General features: G+C 36.0%; 1 protein-coding gene across 3 annotated transcripts; it reads right to left on the reverse strand.

The window, feature by feature from the left end:
• Nucleotides 1-1603: 1603 nt before the first annotated feature.
• bys (Bystin) lies at nt 1604-18844 on the reverse strand. 3 transcript variants are annotated; one of them, XM_067100893.1, is made up of 10 exons: nt 18691-18844; nt 16443-16596; nt 15804-15934; nt 14535-14670; nt 12228-12366; nt 11860-12009; nt 7543-7769; nt 5800-6008; nt 4170-4320; nt 1604-1892 (listed from the first exon to the last, which is right to left on the reverse strand). In XM_067100893.1, exons 2-10 carry the CDS (start codon nt 16584-16586, stop codon nt 1830-1832), a joined length of 1350 nt encoding a protein of 449 aa, XP_066956994.1. In that variant the 5' UTR covers nt 16587-16596; nt 18691-18844; the 3' UTR covers nt 1604-1829. The 3 variants fall into 3 exon arrangements, with proteins under 3 accessions (XP_066956994.1, XP_066956992.1, XP_066956991.1); XM_067100891.1 differs by having other exon boundaries at nt 18652-18764; XM_067100890.1 differs by having other exon boundaries at nt 18637-18755.
• Between the last annotated feature and the right edge of the window lie 1303 nt (nt 18845-20147).

The raw sequence follows: 20147 nt of genomic DNA on the forward strand, positions 1-20147 counted from the left end.
TTTACACTCTGTGAGTAGCCTTTTTCTGTGGTGTATCTCCTTTAAAGTTTTTACTTTCTATCTTTCTTTGTTGAAGAGAAGCCTTAGTCAACCCGTGCAATGGCTCCAAAGCGTGCAAGAAGTGTTTCCAGTGGCAGCAAGAGCAAACCCCCAATGGCCCATGATATGCCTACTTTGAAATTGTTGGAAATGGTTTGAATAGAAGAAAAATGTTAAGCTGGGATCTTCAGGGAATTAAACAAGAATGAATCATCAGATTGTGAAATGCACGCAAAGGGAAAGCATGCAAGAAAGGTTTGCTACTGCACAGCAAGTGCAAAAGTGAGTTCATAAGTGAGGGATAAAGCGTTTGGTAAAACAGAAAAAGCTTTAAGCATGTGCATGGAAGACAACAAAACGTGAGTTCATGTCGATGGAAAGATTGCACGACAGAAGGCCTTAAGCCTTTGTAAGCAATTTGGTGAGCAGCTATTGATGCCAACGTCATGGACTGCTGGAACACATTCGCCACGGCTGATGCATTAACATTTATCTGGGAAGCAATGAATGAACTGAAACCAGAAATGGTGGATCTGTGGAGTGAGGCTGTGAATGACTTCAAAAGGCTTCTTGGGTATTGAGTGAGGTGCAGAGGACCATTGATTTGACAAGACAATTTGGTGGAAATGGAATGGAGGACATGATTGACGAAAATGTCGTTGAACATCTTGAAGAGGATAGTGAGTTGATCAGTGAGGAATTGGAAGCTATCATTTGTCTTCTATATCAGAGGAGGAAGAGGAATCAGTGAGTGCAGTTTAACCACCAAAGTGGACCCTGGAAAAAATGAGTGAAATGTTTAGCATAACTCAAAATGCTAAAGATGAAATAGAGGATTACAATCCTTCTAGGGAACACAGTATCAAAGTGACCCATTTGATATCTGAGAAAATGATACCACTACAGAATGCGTATGATATACTCAAGAGACAAAGAAAACAATTTGTTCCAAAATGATGAAAAAAAAAAAAAAATTGTCCACTAGAGAAAATCTTCAGCCTTCCACTTTATCTTCCCCTGAGGTCAACATCTGCCGCCATTCTCTTCTCATGGGTCTACTATGCCTTGTCCAACTCAGATGACACATCTGGTATTTTGTTGATTTTAGAAAATCAATAGTTTGAATGCATCCACAGTGCCTATGCTATCATTCATCTTTGTTTCACTGAAAATTACCATTGCATAAAGGAGGAAGCATAAGTACTGTAAGTACTCAGAGTAAGCTATTTAGTATTTTTCCCATATAATCTTCAGCGTTTTCATTTGACTATTAGGCTATCACATCAGAAAGAATTAATTAGTTTAAATTTTCTTATTTATACTGTACTCTTAGAAACACTGCAGCCATAATTTTTTGAATTCTTTGTCATGTATATCCAATAATAGATAATTTTTTGAATTCTTTGTCATGTATATCCAATAATAGTCATTACAAGAGTCATCGGTTTATATGGGCATGAACGGGTTGACTAATGAGCATTTAGCACTAGGCAAATAATCATAAAAGTTCAAATACGTTAGTTTTAAAATCTTGTTTTTCTTATTTTTATAGTGAATAAGAAAGTGTCCATAATTTTTTATTAGATAATTTGTCATATACAGTATAACAATAATGATTAAACAATAATGATTGCTATAAGAAGGTTTATATGGGCATAGACAGTATGTTTATATGATCGGCATGCATACTGCACTCTTTTCTATAAAGTTTTCATAATTATCTGTGGATTCAGGGATCTTGTGGGGGTCTTGTAATGTATCAACCGCAGATAACAAGCCCCACTGCAGTTCTATTCAACCAACATTTGTTCCTCTTCTCCTCTGCACTTCGAGTTGATAAGCTCTCTTCGTATCTGAAAAAAAAAGGACAAGTTAAATCCATGCACAGAACATTATGTTTTCAAGAAAACAACAAATTGGTTGAAAGATAGCACTTACATCTTCACCACAAACCCATCACTCATAGTCAGGCAGTTAACATTGGTCTTTAACTGTTGCTTAACCCTTTTTTGTACTGTAATTGAAACAAACAAGATTTTGGAATATTAAGTGTTTTAATACTAAATCTGCATATGCTTTTCTTATATTTGGTCTGAGATCCATATTAATAACCACGTCTTTATCAACAGAAATATCTCCCTTTTCAAATGAGGTCACAGACAAGCAATCATGTAAGGACCACAGAGTCAGTCAAACTCCTAGCAGCCAAGCCAGCAAACTTGCTCATTCTGCATAATAGTTATATGACCTGCTTGAAGGAGCAGCTCCTGCTTCCAGGTCCCAGCCACCAACAATTTCCATTTCCAGGTGGGCTGATCTCGGTGATGAAGTAGGCAGAAGTGTATGTGTAGGGTATACTGAAGGGGTGTTGAGTATGGCCAGTGACTTAGTCATCCTGAAACGACACAAGCCGTCTTCATTATCCGTAACTAAAGTAGACCCCAGCAGTAATGACAGGCATTATGCTCCGATAACTATAGAAACCAAGACTGCTCTGGAGTGAGCACTCTTGCCATCATAACACTACTTCACAGGAGGAGTGTAGTCAGAATTACATGGACCTAACTGAGTCTTCAGTGCTGAGCATTCCAGGCCAAGGATAACAACAATAGCAGTGTTTAACTGTTAGCAGCATTAGCAGTGCCTGGATTGAAATGGCAATTATGGGCATATGTGCAACAGTGATCTTGCCTCAACTCAGGAGTGTAGCTGGAGAGACCAAAGTAGCAAGCCTCATAGCTGAAGGAACACAAAATTAGCAACTGAATAGGTGCAAGCAGCCAAGACACACCTCTGACTTGGAAAGCATTGCATTCAGCAACTTGGTGAAATCAGCAGCTGCAATCATGGGAATTCAAAGAAAGGTTTGACTTCATACTCATAGCAACTGACAGCGAATAAAGGCCCTTCCATCAATGAGCACAAGGTTTCCTTTAAGAGTAAGATCACCCACAATGAAAATTAGCAAAGTACCTACAGCTCAAGATAGGATATCCAATATTCTGACTTGTCGTCGAGAAATGTAACACCCAGCAAAGGATATGATAAGCAGATTTCCAGTCCACCCTTTCTTAGCTCTGCCAGACCATCAGTTACATTAGTTTTATGTTATTCAGGACTGGTTTACTGGTGTATTATCCTTTATCTGCTACTGAGGCATAGTCTTATTCACTCATTCTCAGTTAACTTCAACGCAGTAGAGGTCATGTACCCCCACTGTGGAGAGTGATGCAGCCCAGATACTTTCTTCATGAGTCAAGACTTTGGTGAATTGGCAGGAATGGTCCTTATGGATGACCAAGATGATGGTGTCTCTTGGTTGCAATCTGATGCTGAACATTTGAATGATGCTCTGGCAATGCTGAACATTTGAATGATGCTCTGTCTCCAGGCCAATGTGGTCTAGGAACTCTTCAGCAAGTTGGACTTGACAGTAACCAGGGTAGCCATTAGATGCCTGGGGGAACCAACAGCCTAACCAGTCACATTACGAGAAAGTCAGACAGGCAGCAGAGAACACCAAGACTTCTCCCCCGCTTCCCATCTATCAAGATGACTCCAGCAGTGCTAAAAGGAAGTGAAAGGCAATGCTACTGCATTGCCCCCATAACATCTGTCAGTGTGGGGCTTGAGTACTTCCTGTAGGTTTTAATACCTTAGCTCAGGACTGTGTTGGGTTCTTGGTAGTGACCAATGATGTGAGGAGGATGCTGTAGAAATGAGCAATATCTAAGCAGTCCAGGCCATCCCCAAACTGGAGTACAGCATTTATACTTCCTAAGCTGCTGGGTAAAGCTTTAGAGAACACTATACAGTATAGTGTGAGCCTGAACTGCAGTGATGTGGCAACCAGTTCCAGGAAGGCTTCTACCCACACCAGCTACAAAGCCTCATTTGTCATTTGTGTGAAGGGACCACAACAAAAGGAAGATGCTAATAGCAAGCCTTGCTATTAGCACTGTGACCACGGCAGTCCTAACCATTCACACATTTAAATCTGGGCTAAGGGTTTGGAAATAATATTTATGATCTAAATCTAAGAAGCTCTAAATGCAAAATACCTATCTGGTACTGAAAGAACCAGGTGTTTCATTCATTCTACTATTATACCCACAGAATATTATACTGACCTCAGGAGTTATAGTGTGGTGTGTGTGGAACCTAACAACATCTAAGAGTGCCTGCTTCTGGTCAGGACTCATATCCTCTTTGTAACGCTGGACAAAAGTTAGCAGAGATTGGTGCCATAAGACAGGCAACTCTCGTCGATCATTCTCAAACCTGAAGAAATTTCAATGAAATGAGCATGAGATCATGAAACAACTCCAATACAGTTAAGGTTAAATTAGTAGTTTCATAAATTCATCCCCATTCCACCAAATATATTCTGGAAGTAAAATCAAATTATTACAACATAAAACACAAGCTATCAAATTAAGCACCAACAGCATATTAGAAAGATAACATGTATGATTAAAAAAGTCTGATAAATTTTGCCTTTATAAAAGATCAGGCAACATTCCAGTAATTTAATTGTGGAATGACTCACAGGTTACTGTTTGAGGATAACATTTTCATCCATAGAAGACATTATACTATAAGCATAATAAATCTATGGTCTACACATGCTCCTAATGTGGCACCATATTACTACAGTGCCATTAACCCTTCAATCAGGGGGTCCAGCAGGACTACTATGAAACATGCTAGGTTCTGGTTTACTGCTAACGGGCTTACTTAAAACTCCTGTAATGCTTTAAATTTTAAATGATATAATGCTTTAAATTTTAAATGATATAATGCTGATTTTGTTCCCATTTATAATTTATATAAATATAAACTACAAAAATAAACATGTGTTGCAGTTAGCTGAGGAAAGAAATTACTTAAAAGAATTTGAGATTTAGGATGGACTGGAAACGAAAATTTTAAAAATTCTGTTGGTTGCAGGCTACGGAAAGACAATTTTAGCTGAGTACTGGGGCACTTTCAGCCATGAAGAGTATAAAACAGGCCCAAAAAAAAAAAAAAAAAGCCAAAGTGGTTGGACAGCAATATAAATAATGCATTAATGAATCATGGAAAGCCAAGCACTGAGGAACTGTCAGCTAACCAGTGTTTAAGATAATGAATGAAGTTGGAATGGCTGGACAGCAACATAAAGAGAGCTGAGAGACAGATGACTAAATTAAAAACTGATATGCCTCAAGAAAGCAAGACCAGAAATACCAAATCACAAAAGTTTAAGAATCAAACAAATAAAAACTAGACTCAAGCAGCTAAAGTAAAACCAGTCACACCAACGAAAGCATAAACAAATTCACTTGTGTTATATTTTTTATGACGAAGTAAAAACCCACAATGACTGAAAAAAGCATATTACAAAATCATCAAAGATTGAAACAATGAAAGGAGCTATTAAAAAGAGCATCACTACACAATCTCGGTGAAAATACAGCAGATTTTTTAAAAATTAAGAGAATTTAACATGTACAAGGACAATCAGCCACACTGAAACATTGCTTTTTTGTTCAAGTGACCACTGGCACTTGCACTTTCTACTGAAAAATAACTAAAAATATAATGGAGTCTTCATATAATGAACTACTACTCTAAGTCACCAACATATAATTTCACAAAAATGACACCTCACCTACATTACAAGCTGTACAAGAACAACATCTATACTGTGTGCACACTAAAAATTAATATGCCCTAAAATCAAATCCTAAAGGAGAACCAAAATAAACTCAAACTTACTTGATGTAATGGTAAACACAAGCATCAACTACTCTGTACGGCAACGCATATTTCTTATCAAAGAATATTCTCAAGAAAATTGAGTTTGCACCGCTGTAATCCATTTCAGCAATCTTTAAAATTGCTGCAGCTGAATGGAGTATTGGTATGTGAATTTTGGCAATTACTGACCCAATGATGATTGCTTCTCTTAAAGTGCAGTTGCCAGACTGTAATAAGAATAAAGGTAAGAACAATTAAAGCTGCAAAATGGAAACACAAAGACACATGCTCTTACTTTATCATGAATAGTAGACAAACCGTAATCCTCTACAATCTGTATAATTTGGTTGTTGCTAATGATGAAAATTTAGATCTAAGGAGTTTCAAAAAATCATTTATTTCATTTATAAGGCACATACAATTTACTTTGCTACAATTCACACATCAAAATCATTATTAATATAAACTTTCTAAAACCCTATACTGTACTATGATAAACATTCGCACTAGAAAGTACACTAACAATGAAAAATGTATAATGAAAATTTTAAGAAATTTGCATTTTAACACCAACAAAAGAATCGACTACATTTTCAGGAAGTTATTAAATTAGTGAACATTAAAATATATTTTGACATGTGATTGGCAAAACCATTTTCCAAATGTTTTTGTTCTGTAGAAATAGCTGTGCATATTCCCAATGCCACTTTCTCAGTTTTGTCCTGTACTAACAGCTATACAATTCTGTGCATGTTCTTGGTAGGACAGGGCTCATATGACAAAGAATAAAAAAAAATTACTGAAAATATAAAAAGAATCCCCCCTAGCTAGTGTTAGTTAGCTTTAGCCTACAGTGTACTTTGCCTAAATTTTAAAAAGGTCCCTCTGTACATAGGTCACTTTGATAAGTCTAGCCTAATCTAATCTACCAAAAATGGAACTCGAATAATTGAACTTCCTGTAAACATAAACTGTATGTCTGTTGGTAATAAATGCCTATTTCTTTTAAGTGCCTTACCATAATAATCCTTAATTCCTCTTCTGTTACTGATTTTGAAATTAATACATGTTACACTATATCACAGTATTTCAAATGTTTACAGCTAAAATTATATAAATTATCTTTAGTCAGTTGCCAAATTGCGGCTAATCCGGATGAAGGTATGGTATATTGGTGGTCAGGATGAAGCGTCCTCCTCCTCCACCTCCACCACCTCATTTGTTGAGGTGATCCTTCTGTTACTAAGAATTCTTACTAATTAAGAAATGCCTCAGTTCCTAATGGTGTCTAATTAGTAAAGGTCTACTTATATTTAAACATTTCAGCAGTACTGTTATTCTAGTATGCTATACAATGACAGGCTATCATCACACCGTGCAAAACATTAAACTACTCTAATTTGCACTTGTACCAAACAGATTGCCTGGTAGCGTTCAATTTCTCTCTGCACATTACTGATGCTACAATTCTAAATATACTACGGATATTTTACGATGCTAACACAACTAGTCCCGTGGAAAGAACAACAAGGTATAATAAGGTCATCAGCTTGTAACCATACCAAATTCCTACAATGGATCAAAAACAGGAAGAACAAACACCCAAAGAGTCGCTTTCCTTCCCACTCTCTTCTAAGACTCAGGAATTTGTAATACAAGAAAGAGAACTTTATGCTTCTACAACCTCTTTTAAGACATATAAATTTGCTTCTACATAACTGTGTGACATATTCCATACACTCTTCCTTTTGAACTTCTTACCTTACAAAGTGGTAGTAAAATGCCCTTGAAGAAAGCTGCAGGTTTAAACATTGCCTTGTACAGAGCCTGATACAGGTGGAAGTTCAGTCGTTTGAAGAAAGAAATGTCATCTCTAACTCGAGGTAGCAATACCAAATTAAAGAATCTCTGTGCCATTGCCTCCTTAAGATTACTGACAAATATTCTTACTGCTTGGTACATTGCTGCAGCTGACCATTTATCAGGATCTGATTAAAACACAAGAATTAATTCTGATGACGAAAGACTTAAATATAATGAAATTTTCCAACAGTTAAACAATTAATTATTGAAATATATACTGCTGCTCGTCTATTTAAGCACAATTCTTGAAAATTTAACACTTAATTTTTTTAATACAAACCTAACAAATAATTTGCTAGTCAATTACAAAATATACAATAATGTATAACTGTTTCACATTGTACAATCTTCAGATGTTTGGAAACCACCCAATAACTTAATGAATCGTAACTCAAAACAAATAAAAATCAAATCCTTCTTACTTTATCACCTTTACTGAAGCTGAACAAAAAATACATAAAACTTCACCAAATGAAGGTTGACAAAGTTGTGATTTTATGAGGTGGACAAAGTGAGCTCACTAAAGGCATTACCTGGTCTTAATCCTAGTCCTCATAAACTCATGACATTTTTGTCAAACCTGAACCTTTCCCCAATCTTGTGAACAGGATATATTGTACAAGGATTTTCAATAATTTGTCAATGCTATTATAAGCCTAATTTTATCTTATTTAATCTGTATTTTGTGTGTTTATTTCAGTTTCATCTACAAATTCTGGGTAGTTTATTCACAAAAATTTCCACCATATTCAAATGTAAAACCCTCTAGGACACTAACTGCACTCATGACTTTTGTGGCACTAAAGTTCTTGCAGCCCTTTCTGGCCCCAACTGCACAGCTTTCTGCCTTTCATATTAATGCTCCCACTGGTCTCCTTCTTTGCTGTTCCACTTCAAAACATAGCTCCAATATTCATCTACCATTTGAAAATAATCCTATGGTGATTTCTAAGTCTAAAAATGTGACTCTGTTTGTGATCTTGTTAAATCACCTCATAATATGACAAAATCTACAAAGCAAATACAGACAATTTTTAATTACAGTACCAAAACACAATTTAATAAAAACAAATTCTTAAACCTCTCCTGTGTCAAATAGAATCTTTCCCTAGCCCTGAGAAATCTCACTATGCCTCCACATGAACCTTTGGAAGAGGTGTCATTGCTGGTTCTCAAAATGTATGGCAATTTTTTCTGGGCTAAAGGCAGATCAGCAAAATTCATGTTACTCTGAGAGAGTCATGCACTAAGGTGCGGACTTGATGGGACTGTCATCTGCAGATGACCTGTTTTTAAGAACCAAACTCCAAACAACCAGGACCGTTTCCCAGTGCACTCAGCCATCTTTCATGGCATCTGTCATTCCAAGCAAAACACCATTGCCTTAGGATAATTAGGTTCCAAAGGTGACAGCTCTGAATTGTTTCCGTCTACAGGCTGGTCACAGAAAATGGAAGACCATGGTCTCCTACAAGATAGGCAGGCCATACTAAGGGATTAAAACTGTGTCAGAAGGCAAACCAGCACATAGTTCTCTTCAATAAAATCTATGACCTCTTGGGTTCATAGCATAATTTGCATGTAGATACTCTTAAATGCAGGAACTGGGAGATCCCAATCTACATTTGCAAAGTTATACCTTTTGATTTAAATCATATATGAATGGATACACATTCATTAGGACTGTAGTAGCAGCAAGCCAAGTTTTATCACTGGCAGAGAACTGGAGGAATTGTCCTCTTCACCTTTCTTACTTTTTTACCTACCATCAATTTCTACTTGGCATCCTATAGACATAAGACTTCTGGGGTTGCTACCTTCTATATCTCAATTACCTGGAAAGTACCTGCTCTCTACTGATAAGAGCAGACACCAATATGAATGCAAGCTCATTAAACACCCCGAAAAAGATTTTCCTTACAGCAACCCTGAGTTATCAGAGCCTTGGTTCCTAACATATTCTACTCTTTGAGTATTCTTCTGTATCCTCTAGGCTTTGACCATTCTTTCCCCCTAATTTGTGATTCAGGCACAAATAAGTGCTGAAACAAATTTGATTTCCTTACACAGATCCACAATCCCTTATCGAAAACCCTCAGGGCAAGCTGTGTTTTGGTTTTTGGATTTTTTTTTATTTCAGAACTGAAGGTTGCTCCTTAATTACACCAGCACATTTCATTTCCAACAATTAGATTCCGTAAAACTGAAAAGTATACAGCATTAATAAGAACCGTAATTTTCGTATATACTCGTGTATTATCTGATCTCGTGTATCATCCAATCCTAAAATTTTGTCCCAAAAGATGATTTCATCACATATAATATCGTGTATAGTGAGAGATGCATTTCCAGTAGACTGCATAAGGATATGCTTAATGTGCAGGTTTCAATCTTTTGCTAGAGATACAAGGCCAAGCTTCTTTGTCTAGGCTTCCTATGCCTCTCAGTTTCAGTATATTTCACTGATAAGGCATATGTAAGATGGCTTTAAACTAATTTAAGCTTAGGAGGAAAAGTTCAGTGGGTTAAACACAAATCATCATACATTCAACCAGGCTTACCAAACATGTGGCTTGTGCAAGAATTTGGTACTATTTCTTACTTTAACAACCACTTACTACCGCATGCAAAACACATGAATAAACAAGTGCAAATACTAACTTAAACAACTAAATAGAAGAACATCTGTTTGCAAAAGCTAGTTACGGTAACTAATACACACTTATTAAGAGTTGTGTTACAACTGACGACTTGTTAAAAACTTGCTCTTATATTCAAGTGTAATTCCATGATAGAAATGTATTTTTATTCATCCTCCATGCAATGGAGAAGGTGTTTAGAAAGTATGCCACCAAATTTAAGCAGCAGGTTACAGCTGTGTCTGAAGAAACGAATAATGAGCAGACTGCAAAATGTTTTGGAGGCAAAAGTAACATCTAAAACTGGCAAAATCACACAGGTACTTCATTTAATTTACTGCATTTATAAATAAAGTAACTGCAATTTTTAAACTGGCTTGATAATTACTTAAAAAACATCTCGAATTAAGCATCGTATTGGTAAATGCAATTAGTTGATTTATTTCAAGAACATGTTGTTCAAATGCAAATGGCACATGATTGCTCTGTTCTTATTTTGTAATACGATAATACGGTAATAATACATGCAATATGATTAGATACAGTAAAACAACAGTTTTATTAGAGTTATCATTATTCTGAATACTGTACTACTATTATTCTATGTTTGCAAATGGATATCTGTTAATGTAACAACCTAACCGGGGCGATACTCTCTCTCCACTAAAAAATTCCGATTTTCAGAATTCCGGATGAAGCAACTGTGAACCTGTACCCAAGGTCTAGACCTTGCCTGTGCCGATATAAATAACTGAATTGAGATATAGCTGACTGCTGACGTCGTTTACCATAACTATTGTGCGGTTTATTAAGAGCTGCGTTAAAATTGTCGAGTTGTTAAACCTTAGAGATCTTAAGAAAGAATACCAGTAAATTAAAGCTGCAGGTTATAGCTGCGGCTGAGTAAAACGAATAACGGGCAGGCGAAAGTGATGTCTGGAACTGGCGAAATCACACAAATGCTCATACAATTAAGTCGTGCATGTTTTAAACCCAACTTTAATTAAGATATCGATAGTAGTCAATCAGCCAAGATTTTGGAAAGTAAACAATGTCAAATGCAAATGGTGTAAAATGACAATGTTTATATTCTTTAATACAGTAACAATATGATAATAATAAATGCAATATACTGTAACTGGATATAGCAAGCAAAACAACCTTTATTTAAATCATCACTATTATAAATATAGTTGTACTGTTTAACTTTTGGAAATGATCACTTTTCCCCAGAAAATATTTCGGTTTTTAGAATTACAGATAAGAGATCATAAACCTGTATAACAAAATAATTTTTTCCATACAAAAACATTATCCATATTATGATTTTGCCCTGCTTCACAGATCCTGAACCTAATACAAAGACCAAAATAAAAAACAAGGCAGACAACTGACAGATGAGTAAGGCTCAAGTGCGATAAGCTATTGTTGATCACCTGCCTGGTAGACAGAGAATGCAATGTCTAGGGATCCTAAGGACCACCAGTGTAGGCGTACGAAAGTGATGGGTTGTCTGAAAAAAATATTTGTTTATAAAAAATTCAGTATCTTTGATAATAGTTGATTTATGACTTACCTGTTAAGTACACAAGCTCTTCCCAACTCCTCATCTTCGGTATAACTTTGAACATTTTTGGTAATGGACCACTACGATACTTAGACAAGACAAAACCCATTTGTTTACACATTTCCTGTACCTCTGGGCTTAGGCTCACAGTCTGAACACCTGAAAAATGATATAAAGGAGTTAAATAAAATGCTGTCTTACTGTAATAGAGCACAATTAAATATATGAAAATAAATATTCTCTCGTGGCTTCTAAGAGGTAATACAAGAATCTACTTTAACACTTAAAAACAAAGATGCCTAACCCACAGAACAATTACTTCACAACTTGGACTCTTCATAAATGAGCTGCAAAGCTAAGCTAAGTTAAAAACTTACTGAAGGCATCTACTTGTGATTGGATTTCAGTTTGTTTCTCTGTAATTTTGTCCTTAAAAAGATCTGCAAGTTTTCGCTGTGGTTCTGCATCCTTCTTCATGAAGTGGTCCAGCACCTTCTTGTCTTCCTCCGTTAAACCCTGCAGAAAAGGTTAGCTACATTCAACTGCACTTTCTAATAAGATTTGCTATTAAACATAACTGTAATATGAAACCAGTTTTTCACAATGGCACCATTTGCAATATATGCAATCACATTTTTTATTCTTCATCTTTCCATTCCATATAATATTGGTATGTACAATATTGCTAAAGCACAAAGAATTCACGAAAGATAACTTGGTTAACAAGACTTTGCAAAGCAGATTCCTACATGACACAAAAAGAATTTTAGTTGACTTTTCCAATATAATTAGTTGCCTAAAGTTTAAACACTTCAGGTCTCATTCTTGACAAGTTCTTCACTTAGCCATTCCAATTTCTCCAATTCTCCTACTTCAACCATCTTATGCCTTCCCCTAAACTCTCTGTTGCCAACATTTATTTTTCATTTTGATAAATTGACTCTTCTCAAACAAAACTCACTACACATTAAAATGAAGGATGACTGGTAACTTAAAAAAAATTCTTATCTGCTTTTAAAATTGCTGAATCTGGGAGCCCAACATTATATTCCTTTTTAGCTTTCAGCTCAATTACCCCTTGAACATCCACACTAACAGGTCCAAGAGTGGTGTGAATGTTAAGTAGTAAATATTCTAGCATACACTATACTACTGCAAAACCTTGCTCAGCCATTACAAACACACAGAAAATAAAACCTATAGAATCCACAATCATAAGAACATTACGAAATATAGCATGGAACACATCCAGTAAAAACATATTGTACAGGCAGTCCCTGGTTTACGACGGTGGTTCCATTCCTACGCTGCGTTGTAAGCCGAAAATCCTAGGAAAACCTTAGAATACCTTACTTTTAATCCTTTGAATGTCTTGAAAATGATGTAACCTGAATTTTTATAGAGTTTTTCATAAAAAAACCTCCAAATTTTTATTATTCTGCCATTTTGGAGCCATATTTCTTCCATCAGATCATTGTCGTAACCCTAGATTATGCGTTGTAAACCAGGAAATAATTTCCGATGAATATATTTGAAAAGCCTCGTCAGCTCGGACATCATAAGCCAAACCCATCGTAACCCGGGGACTGCCTGTACTGTACTTGAAATACATCCATAAATATCTGATTTTATAACTCAATTTTTCTCTCAGGGGAGCATAGAATAATTTCCCTCTATTCTTTTACATTCCATGTCTACACACTTCCCTTTCATTATGTAATTTTCTTTCATGCTCTAGTTTAAAGCATGTTTCCTTACTCTCTACTCCATTATCAGATTCACTTTACAACATGGAAATTTACACTTGGGATAAAAATCAAGTTAGTAGTTCGGCTTTTTTTGAAGATGATTTTAAACACACTCACAGAACCCTAAAGGGACTCCACAACAAAAATAACTAATGGGAAAGTGTCACAAACAACTGAGTGTACATATTAAAAATGCAAAATATGGAGGGATTACTCTATGGACTCCACATCAAAGATAATTAATGGGAAAGTGTCACAAACAACCGAGTGTACATATTAAAAATGCAAATTATGGAGGGATTACTCTATGGACTCCACATCAAAGATAATTAATGGGAAAGTGTCACAAACAACTGAGTGTACATATTAAAAATGCAAAATATGGAGGGATTACTCTATGGACTCCACATCAAAGATAATTAATGGGAAAGGTCACAAACAACTGAGTGTACATATTAAAAATGCAAAATATGGAGGGATTACTCTATGGACTCCATCAAAAGATAATTAATGGGAAAGTGTCACAAACAACCCGAGTGTACATATTAAAAATGCAAAATATGGAGGGATTACTCTATGGACTCCACATCAAAAGATAATTAATGGGAAAGTGTCACAAACAACCAGTGTACATATTAAAATGCAAATTATGGAGGGATTACTCTATGGACTCCACATCAAAGATAATTAATGGGAAAGTGTCACAAACAACTGAGTGTACATATTAAAAATGCAAAATATGGAGGGATTACTCTATGGACTCCACATCAAAGATAATTAATGGGAAAGTGTCACAAACAACCGAGTATACATATTAAAAATGCAAATTATGGAGGGATTACTCTATGATACAAATCCACATCATGAGACAGTTTAAATAAGACTGAATCCCACACACTGACATAAGTTCAAAACTTATGTCAGTATGATACTCACTAGCTCCTCCTCAAATTCTTTTACTGCTTTATCACAGCTTACTGGAATCGGCATCTCTGTTTCATCTACATCTTCACCATCACTGCTTTCTTCATCGTCACTACATTTATTAGGGTTAAGAGAAATGGGAGTTGGCCTGAAATAAGAACATCAAAACATTACAATCCGTCCCCAAATATTCTTTATGTTAGTGGAATTTTACATAAGTAATATATTTATCACCTTCAGGGTTAAGAGAAATAGGAGTTGGCCTCGAATAAGAACATCAAAACATTGCAATCAGTCCCCAAATATTCTCTACATCTGTGAAATTTTACATAAGTTATATATTTATCACCTTCAACTGATAAAATTACAACACAAACCCTCATGACAAAGCACATGGTATAGTAAATACAATGAGAAATTGCATTTAGTTGAATATACACCCACTCTCTGTAGCTGATAATTACGTAAGTCTGTTTAGCTGAGGCTTGTTAACTCGAGATGTTACTACTGTACTTCTACTACTGCTACTACTACGTACTATTATCCTTACACGTCAAGCTGCAACCATAGCTGGAAAACCAGAATGCTAAAAGTACTATAAGTTGCTCATACAGAAAAATAAATAACAGATATGCTGCAAAGACTAAATAGCAAAGAACAAGATAAAACAAATAAACTAGGAAATCAGACTCATGTGAGCCTGCAAATCAAAAAAGGCTTTTGCAGCAAGTTTGAATTTCTAGTTCTACTATTCAACTACATGACTATGAAGGTTATCCCAAATTTGGTCACAGCAGGAAATATCATCAAGAAAACTGTGTGGTACTGAACCTCATAAGGAAAAATTTTAATCTTAAAGATCTGGCAACTCCAAGTCTGTTCTTACAGATGGCAAAATCTAACATAAAATTGTTCATGATGATGGCAATAAAAATCTTAAGGATGATAGTGTTCAAAAATTACAATAAACACTAGCTTTTTCAATGACAATCATATTTAATATACAACATAATACAAGAATTCTTCCTTTCTCCTGTACCCATACTAGGACTACTGTCGATGTCATCCACTTCTACAATGCAAGAGAAAGATTAAGGAGACGACTGCTGGAGTTCACAGAAAAGACTTACTTCTACAAATACTGTAAGTTTCCTGAACAAAACATTTCATGAGGAATTTTAATTATACTACTGCACGCATAAAACACTGACAACTGCAACTTCTATTTATCATACAGAGATCCTGTATGCTATATTAACCTTGTCAGATCATGTCTCATACCTAGGTTGTCTTGGCCTTTGTGTGCCTAAGGGAGGAAAGTCCTCTTCCTGTAACAACTCTTCTGTCTCCATTTCTTGCAACTGGGCTTTTGACTGCTTGAGGATGCTGCGTCCCAACTTGCCTTCAACATACTAAAAGAGCGACATAAAATAGTCATGATTTTCATTAAATGGAAAAAAATCAATTTTTAACAATAAAATTATTTTTTTCAAACACAAACTCAATACTTAACAACAGCCTGATCAAAGGTTTTACAATCTCCAGACCCATCCCCAAAGGTGATGACTTTCACCTTCCACCTGTCCTGGTATGCATCCAAGTATTACATAATACTGAAATATATTATAAATTATTGTGTCTGCTTCAAAGGAAATTCAAAGGCCTACTTGACTGCCAACTCAAATGTCTATTCCACAGCCATTTGAAAAATCTACTCCACAGGTAACCTAGCTTCCTGAAAATATAAATGTTTACTAAGAAAACCAGCACCAACAAAGTCTTTGCAGCTCAACTTTACTTAAATCAACAGGTATCGTTATAAAAAAAAATTTACATTAAAATACTAAGGGGAATTTCAATCTAGACACTAGAAAATCTAAAGTTCACAAATTCAAACATAATACGTTGTTAAATACCCACTTCGTCCTCAGGTGTCTCCAGTCCCCTTAGCTTGAACCTCTGAGTAGGCTGAGCAACCTCATCCTTCTCCATTTGCTCAGCCAGGGGTCCAGGCTGTGCTACCTTGCCCCCAAGAATCTTAAGGCGCTTGGTTTTCTTCCCCATGTTGAAGATCCTGTGGGTGAAGCAAAAATGTTCTCTTTAAAAATATATTCACAAACTTTTGAGCGTTTCACTTTGAAACAACAAAACTCTACCAGTTTAAGCCTAAGACTCGACAAAACTTAAAAGAAAAAAAAAAAGGCATTTCAGACTGCCATAAATACATAAGTTCAGTATCTCATTTTATTTACATTTTTATATGTGCTACCGCTGACAAGGAACTATTCACTACACTTAAGATCTCTTGATAAATTCAATCAAGAGAGGAGGCTTCCTTTCCACACTGCATCACAAACATCATTAACTGTCTTTATGCTAAGTTTCTTGTGGTGATTCTGGGTTTAACATGTCTACAGTGTACAAATGCCTTATTTTACAACTGCTAAATTGCTATTTATGTGAGGGAGAATGGAGGTTTTGGCATTCTTTTCTGAATGAAAATCGACTGCAAGATTGACAATAAACAACTGTAAACTTTGTTTATCTAAGGTACCAATGCCTTATTTCACAACTGTTAAATTACTGTTTAGGTGAGAGACAATGGAGCTTTTGGCATTCTTTTCTGAATGAAAATTGACTGCAAGATTGACAATAAACAACTGTAAACTTTGTTTATCTACGGTGCCAATGAGTCTCTGGGCCTCCTGAATGATTCTTCCTATAAAAAAATATAAGTTTTGACGTAGAAAAAACCTATTTTTGATGGCTGCTGTGAGTTTTCAAAGTAGTTACCCTTATGGTCCCACCAGAGGCTCACTAAGACAGATCAAATAATATCAAAGCTGGTCTTGGCTAGAACAGTGCCTGTTGAAAAAATGATAAAGTATAGAGGGACTCAAGGCAGGAGGGCTCTCTCCCATGCTACAGTACAGTGATTACCTTGGATTTTCCATCCACCCTTTTCATAAAAATGTGGCAACCAAGGTCTAGAGAACAAATACAAGGTCTACCCATCAGCGACCCAAAACAGACATTTCTGTGCAGCTTGAGTTGTGACGTCAAATCTTCAGGAGGCTTTGGACGCACTCAAATCCCTTCGACCTAGACCTAAGACTTCAACATAAACATACAGGCAATCTTTTTACAAACAAGTGCAAAGCAGAGATAAGTAAGAAATACTTCTGTATTATCTTTCATTTTTACCTATCATCAAGATTTAAATATGTTGTACAGTCAAAAATATTAGGCTAGGAATTTAGTCACAGGGCAGCAAATTGTAGAAATGACCAAGCTTGCCCTAGTTGTGGTGAAAATCACAAATCAAATGAACGTGCTAGAAACATCTTTAGGTACAAAAATTGTGTAAAGAAAGGCCATAATGATAGTAAACATAAAACATATGATGGCAATAAGTGAACAGTATATAAGGAATATGCGTCAAAGGTGAAAAATAATACCGATCATGGTTTTAACTAATAATCTTCTATACAAAGAAATAAAATTTAAAAAGAACTAAAGACTCTCCTATTCAGCAGGAGCTACGATACTGACGAGAAAACACTGAGAGACCATTATAAAATATAAGAAGCACCTTGAAAACGTACAAGGGCCCGCCAGGGAGGGAATTATCCCTGTGGGGCTGTACATGAAAGTGAACAAAGTGAAAAGGTCTAATGAACAAAATCTTCTTGCAGACAGCTCCCTTATATTTACCATAATTTTCGTTTCAGAATTAACATTTAAACTGTACGCCAACCTAAAGGTAAACCTTGAAACTAAGATACCACCAAACCATTCCAGGTTCGGCAACTTCCAGTTGACGTGCAAAATGGGCGCCGCGTTTAGGGCCAAGTACCAGCCCCTTGGGGATGAATGTCAATCATAAAACAATAATGGTGAACACCTAAATATAAATATATGACATAAACTAACGAAACATTAGACAAAGATCGGTAAATATTCCTCCGAATCACCCAGACTACGACGGGGATTGGCTACCTGGAACGTCAGCTGGACGATGCCAAAGTTTCATTAAAGTGGGGCAATTTAATGTTAGAAATACCATTTAATGAGCTTGTAAGGTGAGAAACTGGCAAAATTTTGTATACTATACCTGATATTCACTCACAAAATAAAATCTAACTATTGGCACGTCAAAAAGTCTCACCACAACAAGTAACACGCTGTTATCAGCAAGTCGAGGCTCAGGTAGTATTAGTAGTAGTAGTCGAACGTTCCTTTAAAACGGCTCCCTCGCTCGTTCAATTTTCGCCCTTGGTTACGTTGGTTTTAGCATATTTTCTTTGTGGTAACGTATGTTTTTTATTCATTCCCTACTGTTTTCAGAGTCCTCTTTATACAGATCTGTGAATAGTAAGATGTTGGCTCTTAGTTCTTTATCTTTTTCATTTGGCAGCTACACGAATCTATGTCTAATCCTAATGTTTTTGTATTCTAGGCAGTAAATGCTGTTTTCAATTCTTCACAACATAAACATTTTGCATTTCCCCTTTAAATCTTTTCCTGTCATTTATGGTACTTCTAGTGTGTTGAATCAAGCTCTGCTAATCAGCATTTTTTTTTATCGTACCAAGCGTCCTGTTCTGTTTTTCTCTTAAATTTCCAATGAATTTTCAATGTTCATTTTTCATCTATTTCTTTTTTCCATGTCCTTTTGTCTAATTCTCTTACAATTTCTTATAACTGCTTTCCTTTAATCAATTGAATTTCATTTTGTCTATTTCCTTCACATACTCTTGAATTTGCAAAATTTTAGGTATTTTCCCATCCAAGCTGTACCTAGTCCACTCTAAGCAGGTTGACCAGATTTCCACAAGAAGGTTGCTCAGTGAACCAAAAGCATACTCTGAAAGGTTTAGAGGGTAACTGCTTTTGGGATGTCTACACAAGACAGCTACTACAGAGAAGGCTGGTGTGATGTAATATGTTTGCATGTTAAAGAAATCAACTTAAAAAATTCTATTTCTTCAAGACTGAATGACGATATTCCCTTATCTGTTCCTCATACTACAAACCTTGAACATTTTTCATGTATCACAGCTGGACTTTTTCTTGTTTTGTAACCTTATATCTCTTCAATGTTCTACAGGATTTGCTGCTGTTCTTCAAATTTGTCTATTTGGAAATTGCTATAGTGACTTTCCCACTGATGCACAGGTCTTCAATGTATGGGGGGGGGGTTTCTCCCACAATAAGTCAGGGTATTTTCCAAGCCTACCATGGGGGTCCAATTGAAGGATACATGAAACCCCATTTTATGGAATTCCCTATGGCTTAGACCCAGATAGCTGCAAGTCCTCTGTAACTTGAGGATTGTCAGGCCAGTTACTTGAATTCCATGGGTGAAAAGGCACATCATCCAAGCTTTCCCTTTTTCATGTTTAAAGAACAATCAAAATCATAATTAATGTTGTGCAAGGGTCATCAACCAAAGGTCATATCTTAATCATGATGAGGAAGGGGGGAGGTTGAGTAAGGTGGCAAGGCCTTATTAATTCAGCTAGGGCAGCCATGTAAATATATGTGATAAGATTCAGATACTTGTTCTATTGATCTAATGTCCTCTTTAAGCTACAAGAAGGGAAGAGGAGTCTGAAGGAAATA

Source organism: Macrobrachium rosenbergii, chromosome 56, assembly GCF_040412425.1.
Source record: "Macrobrachium rosenbergii isolate ZJJX-2024 chromosome 56, ASM4041242v1, whole genome shotgun sequence".
Taxonomy (NCBI): Eukaryota; Metazoa; Arthropoda; class Malacostraca; order Decapoda; family Palaemonidae; genus Macrobrachium; species Macrobrachium rosenbergii.